The 17,653-nt window shown below is 32.5% G+C and overlaps 1 protein-coding gene across 1 annotated transcript; it reads left to right on the top strand.

Moving 5' to 3' along the window:
* Positions 1–31: 31 nt before the first annotated feature.
* On the top strand, positions 32–17,237 carry LOC127712373 (BTB/POZ domain-containing protein 6-like). The gene is made up of 3 exons (XM_052218765.1): positions 32–84; positions 13,386–13,691; positions 14,542–17,237. The coding sequence occupies exons 2-3, from the start codon at positions 13,405–13,407 to the stop codon at positions 15,596–15,598; spliced, it is 1,344 nt and encodes a 447-aa protein (XP_052074725.1). The 5' UTR covers positions 32–84; positions 13,386–13,404; the 3' UTR covers positions 15,599–17,237.
* Positions 17,238–17,653: the final 416 nt, after the last annotated feature.

The raw sequence follows: 17,653 nt of genomic DNA, 5'->3' as shown, positions 1-17,653 counted from the left end.
TCTAATTTTAGAGCCGTATGCGGTATTTAATTTTTTTCTGCTTTCGAAGGTTCATCAAAAACAAGAGTGGAGATTAGTATTTAGGTATTATGACAGGTAGTCATGTCAGTTCCCTCAGCTGACAGAAAGAACACTCATGCAGTGACGTTTGCAGTCCTTTCATGAAAGCATAACTTATTTCACCTGCACAGTCTAATATTTTTACTAATTTCATCAGTTTTATATCAAAGATTGCTACAGACACATATACATTTATACTATAGATTATTGGGTTTTCTAAAGCCACAATGTGAACCTTTTTTGGCGAGTGAGCATAGCGATCAAGCCAGAAAGCTTCACATTGTGTCCAGCAACTGATATTTCACGATAACTAAAATACATAGAAAACCCGTTAATCTATTTATTGTTCTGTTACCATTCCCCCCTCCTCCCCTCCTCCACCCTTTAGACAGTTAAACCCTTAACAAAAGTAAGCTTGATAATGTTTCCTCACTCATTTTACATGAAGTCGCAGATAACTCCTCCACAGATGTTGTGATGTCGCTGATAATATCTGCTCATGTTTCAAAGCCATGGACCAAGAATTATAGACCAAATTCTTCTGTCTCTATATAGCATATATTTCCTGATCTTCATTTGATTTTTTTTATTGATTTTTTTTGCGATATAGAAAAAAAAAACTTAGAAAAATGCAAAAATAGTAGAAAGCAAAATTTAATGAAGATCAGGAAATATATGCTATATCATGTATATTAGTCCAGTCATTCTATGGTTATACCTCAAACTAATTGCAACAGAAATGTGTTTTGCGGAATTCGTGAGAGATATAACGTATAAGAAACATATTAAAAATCGAGAAAAATCGAAATAGGGGAAAGTCGTCAATTTTGGCGAAAAAAAAATCAAGATTTTACTTCAAATATTATGGAAAGATATGGCGCCCGTAGATTGAGAATGACGATATGGGAGACAACTCGTAATGGTCAACTGCAGACGACGCATCTAGTGTTCATCCTTTTCATTCTGGTAAGTAAATATAAGACTTATATATAAAAGTTTTATATGTATTTAGCACTCTTAAGAGTAAAAGCTGTCATGCAAGGTATTTTTGGTGTTTTTGAAAGGCGTAAATACACGGGAGACGGCAAAAAGTAGTACAGGGCAGAAATGAGTTCATTTCGGTTTGCCGAGGTCTCTAAACCACAAATCACGTGTAAAACAGCTCTGCTTGTTATATTAGGACTAAATTATATACATTTCATATATAAATCGCCCCGTAAAAAAGAAATTATAGTCTACTGCCAGGAGTTGCTGACGAAAAAAAAAGTATGGAACGCCGTTAGTGCCAAAAAGGTTACAATCCAACAAAATTGAATTCATGGAAAAAGGAAGTTGTACTGATAATAAAATTTAAAAATCGATACAGACAAATTGTTTTACCAAAATAAGATGAATATTTATTAATTAAATGATAGAGGGACATTAGAATTGTCCAGTTTAACAAAGCTACCATTATACAATTTAACTGAGCTACCATGCACCAAGCAGGGGAAATGCACTCTATCAAACTTCATATTACATGTTGGGGCAATTTTTATTACTGTTGTTTTTCTGTGCATACATCAAGCAGGTATTTTACCCGAAAAGGAGGAGGGGCGCCACTTAATACTTGTATTAATGTCATATGTTTCTGTATAAAAGTTAACATGATAAAGTAATAAAAACTCACTGAAATACGGCAGAAAGTACAAATAGAACCAGAATATCGACAAATAGAAACTATTAACAAACTGAAAAAAAAAAACTGTTGTAATCCTGAATTAAAATGAGTACAGACACTACATATGAATGATTTTATAGTTTTAAAAAAGTCAACATAGATCTTTTCTTAATATTGTATCCAAAACAAATCTTTTGATAAAAATAATATGAAAGCAAAACCAAATTAAATGAATCTCGTGTTAACAGTTTTATCATTTTTTTAGGTAATGATGAATGCTTGTGTTTTCTGTCGGGTGTCTCTAAACAATGGTGAAGAAATAACACAACTAAGAGAAAAAGGATGTAACACAGTTAATAGGACCAGCCAAACCAGAAATGATACGATCGTCACAACTCCAGGACACAAAGTTCATCAGAAATGTCGACGTGATTACATAAACGCTAATTCAATCAAGAAGGACTTGCGAGACAAGGATTTATCGACAACCGAGCTAAGTCGTGACTTACGCTCTTCCACTCCTGTTTTCGAGTTCCAGAAGAACTGTTTATTTTGTGGAAATAATGCAAAATTTTCGGAGAGCAAAAGGGGAATCGACGTGTTTCCTGTCAGGACAACAGATTTTTCTAAGACCCTTAGAAACATCTGCAAAAAAAGAAATGATGAATGGTCCGAAAACGTTTTGAGGAGGCTAAACATTGCGCCATCCGATTTGCACGCTGCAGATGCAATATACCACCAAACATGTAGTGTTAATTTTAGAACTGGTAAGCAAATCCCCGTTTCGAAGCAAGCAAACAAAGAGGTCAAACGAACGACACCAGGACGACCAAAAGAAGATTTATCAGAGAAAGCTTTCCTGCAAATAGTTAGACAATTAGAAGAAACACAAGACGAACCTGCAACCGTAAGCGAACTTGCTCAGGCTATGGAAGAAATTTGCGGAGAGAAGGCGTATAGTGTGGTGCACATGAAAAAGAGACTGCAAACCCATTTTGGATCCGATATCATTATCACGGAAGTAAACGGAAAGTCGAATATAGTCACATTCAGGAGAACAGCATCATCTATACTGAACGAATTTTACAGAAGACCATCATCTAAGAGTCCAGAAGATGAAAAGCTGTCGATGATAGAAACAGCAGTTAAGCTAATTAAAACAGATATTATAAGCCTTAAAGATTCAAAATCTATATATCCGTCTTCTGTTGATATAAACTCACAGCAAAACACTGCCTTTGTCCCAGATTCGTTACGAACATTTCTAAATGCATTATTTAGTCAAACGACTCCACTGTTAAAGTTGCATCTGTTGGTCAAGCTATAATTCAGGCAACCCGACCAAGAACACTTATTGCACCGCTACAAATTGCCCTCAGTGTACAAATGCATCATCACTTTGGATCAAGGTTTTTGTTGGACACTTTGAACACTCTTGGTTTTGCTTCTTCTTACACAGAGGTTCAAAGGTTTGAACTTAATGCTGCTGCTGCTGCTCATGACAGAACCGACACACAGTTTGGGAATGACACTTTCGTTCAGTAAATAGCTGATAACGTAGACCATAATCTGCGCACTTTAGATGGTCATGGAACATTTCATGGTATGGGCATGAATGCAGCTGTAACTCCAGGATTTAGACTTGACAAAGCTGTCCCTAGGCTGTCTCCCACACTAAAGGAAGTCTCTGACTTAGCGAAGATTAACATAGATTATTATAAGATGCAATCTAAACAATCGTTACGGGCAGAGTTCGCAACCATGAATTATGAGCCAAATATGGTCGATACAACGTGGAAGTTAGACCTTCTGTCAAAAGTATGCTGGCCTTTGACATGCAACCGACCTAGTTGGTCAGCCATTATGCACAAAGTGATGGACGGTGATTATCTAGGAAAATCATCTGTTGTTTTTTTGCCAATGATAGACATGAATCCCAGTGATCTCACATGTATAAATTCAACACTTAACTTCATAAGCAAGCAAGCAAAGGCTCAACATTGTTCACCTATTTTGACATTTGATCAACCCCTCTATTGGAAGGTAATGAACATAATTAAAGATGAACCATTGGATAGTCCTTTAAAGTCAGTTATCTTGAGACTTGGAGGCTTTCATTTAGAAATGAGTTTTGAAGGCGGCATTGGTCACTTGATGGAAGGATCTGGAATTACTGAGCTACTTGAAACAGTGTATGCACCAAATGTAGTAACTCATATGACTAGTGGAAAGGCTATTGCACGAGCAGTAAGGGCACATTTCCTGATAGACACAGCTCTCACGTCAATAATCTTGTCACACATATACGGCATACCACTTCCAGATCAAATCGAAAATGAGAGTGGAACCAATGATATTAATCCGGCAAATTACATAAATACCGACATTACTGATATGACTGCTGAGGACCTTTCGGATGAGTTGCATGAAGCAGATTCGATGTTGGATGAACTACTGAAAGGGGACATATCCGTCGAAAAAGCTTGCGAAAATGTTTTATTAGATCAAATAAAATCTAGGATAGATAACTTTCTGGTGTCACACAAAAGTTTTCGTACTTCACAACTATGGTTCCAGTATATGGATATGATAGATAAACTCCGTAGATTCATCAAAGCTGAAAGGACTGGGAACTGGGGTCTACATTTACAAACAGTCAAAGACATGCTTCCGTATCTTGCAGCTTCAGGACACAATCTTTATGTCAAATCATCACGAGTATACTTACAACAAATGCAGAACTTGAAAACAACACATCCTGACGTATTAGCTTTTTTACAATCAGGTTATCATATTATAAGAAGGAGTGATAAATTCTGGGCAGGTCTTTCTTCTGATTTGGTCATAGAACAGGTTTTAATGAGAAGCTTAAAGACGACAGGCGGTATGACTCGGGGCAGAGGTATGTCAGAGGGTCAGCGAGCCCAATGGATTTTATCTATGCCAGACTGCGCGGAAATGAACAATGCTTTGCAAGAGTTTACTGGAGTAAATTATGGAACAAGTGACCAACATAAAGAAGGTGGGTATTCAAGGAGATCGAAAGACTGTCAAGATTTGAAAACATTTTTTATCGTTTCTTATCAGCAGAAATCCTTTTGTAGAGGAAACCAGTTTGCGAAATATAGAAACAGGGGTCTCGGCGGACAAATTTGTCAATGTTGATAATTCGAAGGAATTAGGGATTAAAATTCAAAAGTCCATGGACGGACAGAAAATTGATGAATTTTCATTTAAAAGGAAAGAACAGGCCATTATCTTAAGTGCAAAATCGGCTATGAAAGTTGATGATGATGTCATTACTGTTGATTCACAGCTTCTCTTTCAGCGCTTTCTTGCTGCATCAAATGGAATATATGAAGATCAGTCTGAAATATTCACCTATGAACTATGTAGTCATCCCAGTTCAATGTTTGATCCAAATGGGCTCATGCGAACAGCACAAAAGTCTAGTCTTGCAGATGCTATTTGGGGAAAGGGCGATTGTTGCGCATTTGAAATGAACGAAAACGACAAAACTCAGTATATTATTGATGGCGGCTCTCTTCTCCATCGTATACACTGGCAAAGCGGACTTTCTTTCGGTGAAATTTGCCAGAGGTACGTTGACAGCGTAGAACGGAAATACAGTAATGCTATAGTTGTATTTGATGGATATGCCTCGGGTCCAGATACTAAAGATGCCACTCACCAGCGACGCACCAAAGGAATCATAGGCACAAAAGTTTCATTCACGGATAGAACTCCTTTCAAATCTAAAAAAGAAATATTTCTAGCAAACATCGAAAACAAGCAAAACTTCATTAATCTCTTGAGTGCAAAGATGGTAGAAAAGGGAATTGAAACTAAATACGCAGATGCCGATGCTGATGTATTGATAGCCCTTACTGCAATCGAGTCATCGAAAACAAAACCAACTGTTTTGCTAGGAGAGGACACTGATCTTCTGGTACTCCTTCTCTATCATGCGGACGTTACATCAAATTCGCTGATATTCAAATCTGGCAATGTGTCAAAACTCAACACAAATATTAAAATATGGGATATTTTGAAGACCAAATCGCTTCTTGGTGAGGAGCTATGTACACTGTTACCTTTAATTCATGCTATCAGTGGTTGTGACACAACTTCAAGAATGTTCGGTGTCAGTAAAGCAGCGACCCTAAAGAAATTCGGAGAACAAGACTTTGTAAAGGCTCAGGCACAGTTATTATGCAATGCAAACACAAAGGATAATGTAATTTCTGCTGGTGAAAACATTATTTCCTCTCTATATAATGGTGCTCCATATTAAGGACTGAACGTTCTTCGCTACAGAAAGTTTGCTGCAAGAGTATTGACAAACAAAACGTGCGTTCAAATTCATACTTTGCCGCCAACATCAAATGCGGCTTCTTTTCATAGCCAGACGGCTTATCTTCAAATGAAAATGTGGATGGACAAGGACAATTTAAATCCATGTGAATGGGGTTGGAAAGTCGCTAATGGAAACCTTGTTCCAGTTAAGTGTACGATGGACGCAGCTCCCTCTAAATTACTCAACATTATTCGATGCAATTGTAACACAAACTGTGACACTAAAAGATGTACTTGTAGAAAAAACGGACTTGAATGTTCAGTAGCATGTGGCGAATGTAAAGGAACTGGTTGTACAAATTCGAACAAAACAGTTGACATGGACGATTAAGTGACAATTAACTTCAAAAGATCTATGTAGAATACACAAAAAAACGTAATTAGCATAGTTAAGGGGTTTGGGTAAAAACTACTACATGTTTTTGTTATCCTTTTACGTAATTATTTTGGTTTAAAGAAAAAGTATAATACCGGTCAATCGGTTTTTATTGTTGTTATAAGATCTATTGACTAGACGAATTTATCATTATTTGATCTCCCTCAATATTTAACATATACAAAGTAAATTTGAAGACTCATAATCTTATTTGAATTTGTTTTTTTTTTTAAGAAAACATAAATTCCCAGTTTTTATCGATTTTTGGCTAAAAATCCAACATTTTCACCCAAAATTTTCAACTTCCTGTACTTTGAAGTTCATCATATTTTCAAAAATTAATTGTTGTAATAAAATCTATTGACCTGATTAAAAATTATGTACGTTGCTATTTTAGTTTTTTAGTCACGGCAAATTTCCAGTTTTCAGCGATTTTTCAACAAAATCCAAGGTTTTCACCCAAAATTAACAATTTCCCTTCATCCAAACTTTCTCGATTTTTCATATGTTCAACAGTACACCAAAATCAGCTCGGAAAACTAGAAGAACATTCTGTTGCAATTAGTTTGAGGTTTGGTATTATTTTGGCTAGAATGACTGGACTATATAGAGACAGAGTGACTGAGCAGGGTGATTTATACAAAGGAAGACAATAAAGACATTTAGACTCGGCTAATAAGATAAGATAAGATATTTTTTATTCCAATTAAAGGGCAAATGAAGAACAAAGTAATTTATTACAATGATTTTGATTATTAAACTGACACAATAATTTTGATAATCTTATATAAATATGAATATAATCATCTCAATTCTAAGATCTTAAACCACAGCCAGACGAGAGCAATATGCATATAAGTAAAAAAAGCATAACAGTTATATATAATATTAATAGGCAAATATTCTTAATGGGTAACATATATAAAACATATCTGTATTAGGTCTATATTGATAGTTTTCTGAGTTCAAAACATTTATTAATATGAATTGCAATAATTTTCAATACCTCTAGGTTTTCTTGAATAAAAAGCCAATTAAACTTGGCACTTGTGTTTAACATTTCAAATTATTTTTTTAACAACTTATCAAAATTTTATCATATAACTCTTTTCTCAAGAGATTATAAAGGGGACATTGAAATGTAAAATGTTCTTCATCTTCAACTTTATCCAACGTGCATTCTTTACCTAATCTTTGTGATTTATCTACATAGTTTTTTGCATATCTATCCATCTATAATCTCTCCAATAATTCAGAAATCTTTTACATAATTTATTCTTAAATATATAGTAGTAGTACATAATCGGCCAACACTTACATTTAAAGTTTGAATAGAATAGAATAGAATAATTTTTATTGCTAATCCAGCTCCCAAAGCTGAGCTGAATAATTACATTAAATTTATATACAATGATTACAATGATTGTTTAAAACAATTGCAGATAAAAAAAAAAGCACAAGTTAAACAATACAAATAAATTAAATAAAATAATAAATCAAACTATTCAATTAAGACCAGCAATAAAAACCAGCTGGTACATTTAATAATATATTAGACCATGTACAGTGACCCAGTTCTATAATACTGACAAACTGGACCAAACTCAGTTGCCATTTCTAACTATATATATATATCATTACTATAATTTTATTTGAAAAAAAAAAACAATCTATCGATTGACTATGGTACTTGTAGGAATTCCTGTCTTTTTTTAAATAATAAAACAAGATATTTATTTAAAAGTTTGATAATCTTGGGATCCTCAAAGCTCATAAGCCAGACAAAGTTAGACTCATCATCAGCTAATGTTTTTATATTTGGCACCCTTTGTTCTATACTAAAAATTGCCTGCGCTCTTCTATATATTTTGGACATTGAGGTAAAAAGTGTATTTCATCTTCAATATTATTTTTACAAATTGGACATATTCTATCATTTACATCTACATTTTTGTATCTTCCTGCTTCTATTTCTAATTTATGTGCACTTAGTCGAAATTTAGTAATCATATGTCTTTGTTCATTATTCAAATCTAAATATGGTTCAGATTTAAATTGAGATTTAAACAGTCTATATGTACGCAATTTATTTTTCTTATTACCATCTCTTAAAAATCAGAAAATATTTCGTTTTTCCAAATTTGGTTATATTTTAATCTCAATTGTGAAAAAACAGTTTTTTAAATTTAAATTTTGATAATTTGTAAATATCTTTATCAAGATTTGTTTGATAAGCCTAGTTCTTTCATTAAAAAAATCAATAACAGAAAACCATGTAGTAATATTTTTTACATGTATATATTATAACTATTTATTACAAATATATGCATTATATAATAAACCATCCTTTGTGTTCTCTAACCTATGAGCATATTTTAGCATTGCCAATAAAATTGAAAAATATATAGGAAATCTTCCTAATTCAGACATAACAGCAAAATTACTTGCTTTTCTGTTAACCCCAAGAATATATTTCATAAATTTTGTGTGTGATTTTTGGGTAAAGATTGCATGAAATGCAATCAAAACCCTATGGTACTGACTTGATATCTAAATCTTCCAAGGTTTATCACTACTTTTGAGATACACCAAATATAGTGCATTGATCATACCATTCTGAACATCCTATCCACGAACATTTTCAGAAATGTTTCAATGAAATATATATGCTCAGATATTCAAGTTACAAAATGATGTTATACTTGTCAAGAAAATTACATAACTTGAGCAAGGTGCAGGAATCTAATATCTGTTCTAAAAATATCAATGATGTCATTGTGGAAGTAATCTTTAAAATTGGAGTTATCTTCCTTTGTCCATAATGGTACTTGAATCAACTACATCCAAGCAATGTTTAATTTTACTTCCCACTGATAAATCAAAGCAATCTTTACCCTTTAGTGTTTACAAGCACTTTGATTCAGATATGTCTTTTGAATAAACCTTTTCTAAAATGTAATCATTCTTCTTCTTACATGCAACTGAAGTGCCAGGTTGAAAACATTCCCCATATTTCACTGCCATACATTAAAATAAGTTTAATTGTATGGTCATAAAGATGTATTAAAGTTGAGACACTAGGATTTGATGATGCTAGGCATTGTTGTAATCCAAAACAGGCTTTCATAGATTTCTTGTATAGCTCATCTTTACACTTTCAAGTTGATGCCCATTAAAATACGATGGACAATCAACATGTTCTCCTATATAAAAATAAGGAGATGTGGTATGAATGCCAATGAGACAACTATCCACCAAAGTTCAAATAAAGTGGATGTAAGCAATTATAGGCAACCGTACGGCCTTCAACAATGAGAAAAACCCATACCGTATGGTCTGCTATAAAAGGTAATCAAAATTTCTCAACTTTCTTGATTAATTCTGTGTCCTATTAATCTGCATGCTTTAGGAATCTACAACAAAATTTATCAATAAGATAATACAATCTTAATCCTTGGTTCACCTTAAAAAAGTTATCACTGTGCCACTAGGAATTGATCCACTGACCCAATAAACTACTGGCTTACCAGCTGATCAAAAAGGGGCACTTAACTATCATTGACAAATATAAAAATAAAGAGATGTGGTATGATTGCCAATGAGACACCTATCCACCAAAGTTCAAATGACGTGGATGTATAAGCAATTGAAGACAACAGTAAACCCTGCAACAATGAGAAAAACCCATACTGTATAGTCGGCTATAAAAGGTCCTGACATGAAAAATATAAAACAATTCAATTGAGAAAACTAACAGCCTAATTTATAACAAAACAAATATGACAGACATGAACCAAGGACAACCACTGAACTACAGGCTCCTGACTTGGGACAGGCACATTAAGAATGTGGCGGGGTTAAACATGTTTGTGAGCGCTCAACCCCCCCCCCCCCCCTAACTGGGACAGTGGGAATGTTTTCCTGGTTTTGTTAAAAATTAAAACTTTTGTTTTATTATGGTTTACATTTAAACACCATTTTGAGCAATATAATTGTAACCTATCCATTCTCTCTTGTAAACCATCTTGTGTTTCTGAGAAAATAACAATGTCATCTGCATAGATACATAAGACAATCAATTCTGTTGTCATTTAGATCAACAGGGTCAGTACATAATGAAAATGCTTCTGGCAGATCATTTATAAAACAACTTAAAAATATTGGGGCTTAATACATCACCCTGTCTTACACCTCTAAAAGATCTAAAAATAGGGGTCTGAAGTCTAAACACACATACAGCTTTGCAAATATCAATTATAATGAGGTGTTTTAAATTACAGAATATTCCTTCAGTCATTTTCATAAATAATAGTAGGCATAGTATGAGGCAGGTGCTATAGTCCTTTCATTCCCGAAGAGCTCCCGAACATTCCGAAGGTTATTGTTGCATGTTTATTTTATTCATAATCATTATTTTCTCTAATTTGGTAATCAAATTTGCGGGAAACTGTATGCTCAACAGAATGGAGCCTATTATAAATCAAATATATGCTAAACTTACACCAATCTTGAGTTTTTCCTTACTTTGTTAGTTTACATACTTTATAACTTTGTTCATCTGTCACCAGGCTAACGCCAATTTGGACCTTTAAATTTATTATTTATTTAGAAATTGGATTTTTACAAAAATATAGTTGTACAAATTAAGAAAATTACATGTCAAGTCAAATTATGTGTTATCTTAATCAGATTTATTTATTTGTGAAAATACTGAAATTAATACGACTGCAATTTTTAATTCTGACTAAAAGAGTGAAAAATGATGTAGAGAGAAAATGAGAAGAATGAGATTATATGAGTAATTATTATTATCTTTTATATTAATTAATGTGAATGCTGTCACTTATGGCTAAAGGTTATAAAATGTCATTTTAAATAGAGTATTTCTTCAAACTTAATTGTTTTGTTAATTGAGTATTGTCTATTTTTAATATTTAATATAATAATTGGTTGTAAACTTTGTAAATATAGAACATCCAGATAGAACTAAAGAGAACATACATATACAAACATAGAGATAGAGTCCTAGTGTAATGCTGACATTGCCCATTGTTATACTAGTACTTTGGTATGGAATGAAATTTTAAAACTTGAATGTGTTGGATATTCGTTAATAATTAACTGCAACAACTATTTCCTGTCATTGGCAACCTTAAGACTTGAATGTTTTTCTAATGATTTTACAAATAATATCATAACCCTGTAACATTTAGGGAACCAACCCAATGCAGCAGGCCCTTTTTTACACATCCTTCCTTTTAACCTTCAGGTAAGGGCCGCAGTCTGGTTTGAATTAATTCCAGTGTAAAGCTTGGTGTACTTGTCACTCAGTTCAAACAAATCTGCGGCAGTACAAATTAGATTTGTACTCATGATGAACGTATAAATGATAGGGTTTTACACACACACATGTATCTTGATGCATCATGGCCATATTCATTTCTTCTGTCGAATAGTTTAAATTACTCTTTAGTTGAAAGATTTTTTTTTTGTGCATATGCAGTATTTACTTTTAACAAATCCTACTACCGAGGCCAGTAAACTGTTATAATTCCCTGACAAGTGGACCTTGATCTTACCAAAATATTCCTTAACTGACATAAAACAGTAAGACATAGATTAAAACAACCAGTGACAAGGTTTCTGACTTAAGACAGGCACATTTGTTTATATGTTTACTGTAAAATGGATTATTTTCATGGAGTTTAAAATTAAATTTTGAAATTTCTTGGACCGGACTTGTTCATGAGTTTTAATTTTCCTTAAAGATCTAATTTACATGTTCTGATGTTCCTAAAAGATTAAATTTAGGTGTTCTTATATTCCTAAAAGATTAGATTTATGTGTTCTTATATTTCTAAAAGATTAGATTTATGTGTTCTTATATTCTTGAAAGGTAAAATTTACGTGTTTTGATATCCCTGAAAGATCAAATTTATGTTTTCTGATATCCCTGAAAGATCAAATTTATGTGTTCTTATATTCCTGAAAGATCAAATTTATGTGTTCTTTATAATATTCCTGAAAGATCAAATTTATGTATTTTATATTCCTAAAAAATCAAATTAACATGATCTTATGTTCCTGAAAGATCAAATTTACGTGTTTTTGTATTCCTGAAATATCACATTAGGTGTTCTTATATTCCTGAAAGATCAAAGGAGTAGGTTCAATAAGGCCATAAAATGGCCCCTATTTCTAGCTACAATTTCAAATTAGGACTTATTGACCGATCACAATGAATCATAGCTAATACGATGACTAGATAGAAAATATGTCTTTTTTTCTAAAGTTTTCGTACTTGCGTTTGATTCATGACGTCACAAATAGCACTGATTTTGATTTTTCACAAAAATTCAATAAAAACAAGTAAATTTCCATTAACTTTTTAGACAGGAAACATTGATTGCATGCGTCAACAAAAACTATTTTTTCATATGATGTGTGTTATTACATTTTGCATATCTGACTTGAATATTAAGTTTGTTGACGCATGGGCTCTATGCTTCCTAGACCTTAATTTGGTTGAAATCTGTAAGAATTTGTCAAATATTGTAAAAATCTATTTTTCACCTATTTGGGATGTAGAATTAAACGCTTTGAAATAAAACTTGGACAAAAAAGTTCTATTTAACTTTCTCACATGTCTTTACATCAACTTAAAACATTTTTTAACTTGAAACATTGAACTTAATAATCGTGAAAATATGGCCCTTAATGAACATACTCCTTTACATGTTCTTATATTCCTGAAAGATCAAATTTACATGTTCTTATATTCCATATAGACATGAAAGATCAAATTACTTCAGGGGATATTTCATGATTCTATCTTAATCATAGGAAAATAAGCGAATATAAACCTTGATCTTGGGAAAAATTCCCACTTCACAGAAGTCAATAAAGTTGTAAGAACTTTTACCTCTATTTCAGGAAAAAGATATATATAGACATGGAAGTTGATGAAGAAAACCAGCAGCAGTGCCCTCTATTGGATTCAAACGTTTGGAGAACCAGATCAACTGTCTCTTCATGTAACAGCTTCATGCTACAAAATAAAGTAGCGTGTGATATAACCTTTGCATTAGGTTCTGAAGGTCAAGAGGTTGTGGCTCATAAATATGTATTAATCAGCAGGTCACCAGTATTTTATGCAATGTTTTGTGGACCAGTAGCAGAGAGCTCTGATGTTATTAGTGTACCAGATATTGAACCTGATGTTTTTCAATTTTTATTAAGGTAAGTAAGGGAGACAAACAGGAAAACTCATAAATCTTCTCAATTCCAATTGACATATTTAGAGAACATTTTTAAACAGCACCATGAATGGTTTATTTTTGTTCATCCAGATTCACTTAGACCTCTGTGTTTAAGTCCATTTCGTAGAAACCCATGATGGTACATTGTAAATGATATTTTATTTGTGTGTGGTACAGAAACCCACACACTCCAGAACAAAGTCAAACTAGATATCATTTAACCAGGTGCTTTCTAAAATTTAAAACGTTTTTCATCTAAGCCTATGAATATATAATATAGTATTCTCCAGAAACCAAAACAATATGTAGTTGTAAATTATACAATCTAATTAAAAATCAATCTCTCATCGCTCCCGTTTTCTGATATGTCGCGTGGGACATATCAGAAAACAGGGGCAATGAGAGATTGGTTTTTAATTAGATTGTAAATTATATAACCTGCATTGTCAAATGATTTGGAGTAAGTACCATATTATTGTATGGAAAATTTTCAAGAGACGTCATGTTTGACTATTGTCAATGTCACCATTGTTAAGTAATATTGCATTAGTTTAGTATCGTGTGACATTGTAAGCTAACTTTTGATTACCAGTATATACCACAGAGAGAATTATGCTGCTATACTACTGAGAAATGTTTGCAATGTTTTTATTCATATTTAGAAAATTGTGACAGATAAGGTTTTTGCCAAAATAAAAGCTCACATTTTAAATTTTGATAGCATTATTTGTATGTAAATATTTATCTTGCATTTTTGTTCATTGTTTACAATCGCAATAATTAATGCATGCAAAAATTTCTGAATTACAGTATGGATTTATATATTTCAGTTATCTGTATTGTGATGATGATTCTGTTGTTGATAGTGAATCTGTAATGGCACTGTTATATGCGGCCAAGAAATATTCTATTTATAGCCTTGAAGACATATGTAAACAATTCCTCAAAGACAATATCAATTTTGACAATGCATGCCTAATTTTAGAACAATCCCATGCATTTGATGAGAAAGATTTATACGAAGAGTGTCTAAAGTTTATTTGGAAGAACGGTGAAGAAATACTAGAAATGAGCTGCATTAAAGATCTTTGCGAGAAATGTATGCAAGATATTGTTGCTTCAGATGCACTGAATGCAGATGAAAAAATTGTATATGAATGTGTTGTATTGTGGTCAGAAAACCAATGTATAAAGAAAAAGATAGAAGTGAATGATCAAAACCAACGAGAAATACTAAATAATATTTTGTACCATGTAAGATTTCCATTGATGCCCTTATCATATTTCGCTGATCATGTTTCAGAGAAACAAATATTATCACCTGAAGAAAAACTCAATTTATACAAATACCTGTGTCAGAGCAGATCAGGAGCAGTTACTCCGTTTATTTCACGATATAGAAGTAAGAAAACATGTTTACATTGTAAGAGGTTTAAAGGTATGGTTGATAGTAGTGATTGGGTTCAAAAGGGCAAAAAGGATGCTGTATCTTTCAGTTGTAGTGTTCCAATATTGATGCATGGCGTCTGCATGTACCGATCAGGACTTACTGGTGCCCCATATGATATCAGATTAGAACTTTATGATGAAAGCGATAATCAGCTAACATGCGTACATCGTACAGAAGACACCATTGAAAGTTCGGCAGAAGGGAGATTTCTGTTTCCTGTTTTATTTGATCAACCTTTGAAAATCCTTTCTTGCTCGTATTATACAATTGTTGTGAAAATGATTGGTCCAAAGAGTTTCTATGGTGAGCGTGGAAGAAAGAAAGTAGTATGCGGTAATGTTACATTTGAATTTATCTCTGCACCAAATAGAAGTACTAACTCTACCAATGTGTTCACTGGCCAAATTCCTGTCATTTTGTTTTCTCCATGGCTGTAAATGTTTACGGTAGACATTAGAATTTTATCAAAGTTGCAGAACTTCACTTACCATTAATTTTTCATTCATTTCAAATATTTGAAGTAACCAGATTGTGAGACTTTTATGACCGCTGCACAAAAATTGCTTCAATTTTTTTGCCCCTGCCACTGAGCAAATTGGGCATTAAGTTTTACTCTTGACCGTCCGTCATTCTGTCTGTCCCAAAAGTTATAAGCATATTATAAGCAAGCTTCAGCAGGGGGCATTTGTGTCCTCAGACACATTCTTCTTTTATTTTCTTTTGACGAAAACAAAAATAAGATTAAAATATTAGATTTCTAGTATTCACATTAAGGGTTTCTGAGTTAAATCTTTTGTTCTTGTCTTCTTCTTTTTCTTTTTTCAGTATATACCATCAGCAGCCATTATAGGAAGGATAGTATTGATAATGATAATGTTTCAAAACCTGTTTCAGACAAGAGCCTCAAGGGAATATTTATACTTGAAATTATTATCATCCAGTTTATTTTTTTATTTATTATAAAGTGAGTAAAATTTCATAGCATCTTTTTTTTCTATAAAAAAGGGTCCAAATCAGTAATGTGAAATTTTTATTTTACTATATTTGATGTTTTTTTAATACTATTTTTTGTTCTAATTTGCATCTCTTGCTAGAAATTTTCTATTCAGTTTGGCCTAGCTTTCATGTTTATGAGGTGAAAGATGTTGAAGGTTTGAAAAAGAGACCAAAATTCAAAAAAAATTAAAGTCAGTGTTTATCTCCGGAATTCCTTCCAAAAAATCATTCTTTGATCAGGGATGGGGTTAAATACTTTAAAAAGTTATCGATGATATTACGATTACTTTGCTAATATAATGTAATCGATTATTATACATGATAGTTACACATAAAATTGACTTTGATTTTAACAATTTTTTTTCTGTAACTTATGGTGTTTCCCAGACTTATAAGGCTGTTTAAGAATTATAATTGTGTGTTACAATCTAATGCGTCAAGCACATTTCTGTGTCCAGCTTTGCTTTGCTTTTCGTTTACATTTATTCAGACTTCCTTGTTGTGTGTGAAGCTGTGTCCGTGTCTGTAATTGCTCTTTATTTATAAGCTGATGATGGAAGAAGGATGAATGGTAAATATTTTATTTTTTATGACTTTTGATTGAACATGTATCCTTTTTGAAATAGTCAAGTTGAGCTTTGATAGTCAGAACACCACGAATTTTAGATTTATGTTAAGACCCTGTAATGTAGATTATGTATGACTGAATCCTTGATAACTAAATCACAATTGGTTTTTCCTTAGTAAGGTGAAGTATTTCAGATTTTCATGAAAATTTGTGTGCATTTAGAATATGTTAAGCTGCATCTGAATATCAAAAAAATTATATATATAATTTATAATAATCATGTTTTATAACTACAGAACATATTAATATGATCTGGTGAGTGTAAGAGAAATTTTACTGTATACCGGTATATCGTGTATGGCACATAATGATTGAATCTCATGTTCAAAAAGTGTCCAATATACATAGTTTATAATTTATTTAAAAAAAAAGATATATGTACATGTATTTGCACAGGTTATTGGTATGGTAAACATATATATTGTTGTTCAATAAAGATATATTTTACACAACTTCTTGAATTTCTTTTTTATTACTAGTACATAATTATGTTTGACATATTTCCAATCTAGATAAAATATACATATATGGCGATATATGAGAAAACGGGAGCGATGAGAGATCGGTTTATAATTAGATTGTCAATCATTGACATATTCTTGATTGCAACCTCATTTAAAGAGTTGAAATGGGAGATAACTCTGGCAATCTTGAATAAAAACATTCATTTGATCTGTTTATGTGTTTCAATTGTTACAAGTTACTGCAAAGGCAATACTAAAATAAACTGTTTCAATTCACTGTAGTTTTTGAAGATGGTGGATCCTCACATACCCTGTGATTTCAAAAAATCGAATTTTAGGATTAACTGGGATAGTTCACTTCATAATGATATAAATTATATGTAAAACCTGGGACATATATATTG

Source organism: Mytilus californianus, unplaced genomic scaffold, assembly GCF_021869535.1.
Source record: "Mytilus californianus isolate M0D057914Y unplaced genomic scaffold, xbMytCali1.0.p SCAF_8, whole genome shotgun sequence".
NCBI lineage: Eukaryota > Metazoa > Mollusca > Bivalvia > Mytilida > Mytilidae > Mytilus > Mytilus californianus.
Note: the sequence above shows the minus strand (reverse complement) of the source record. Positions and strands in the feature narration are given on the sequence as shown.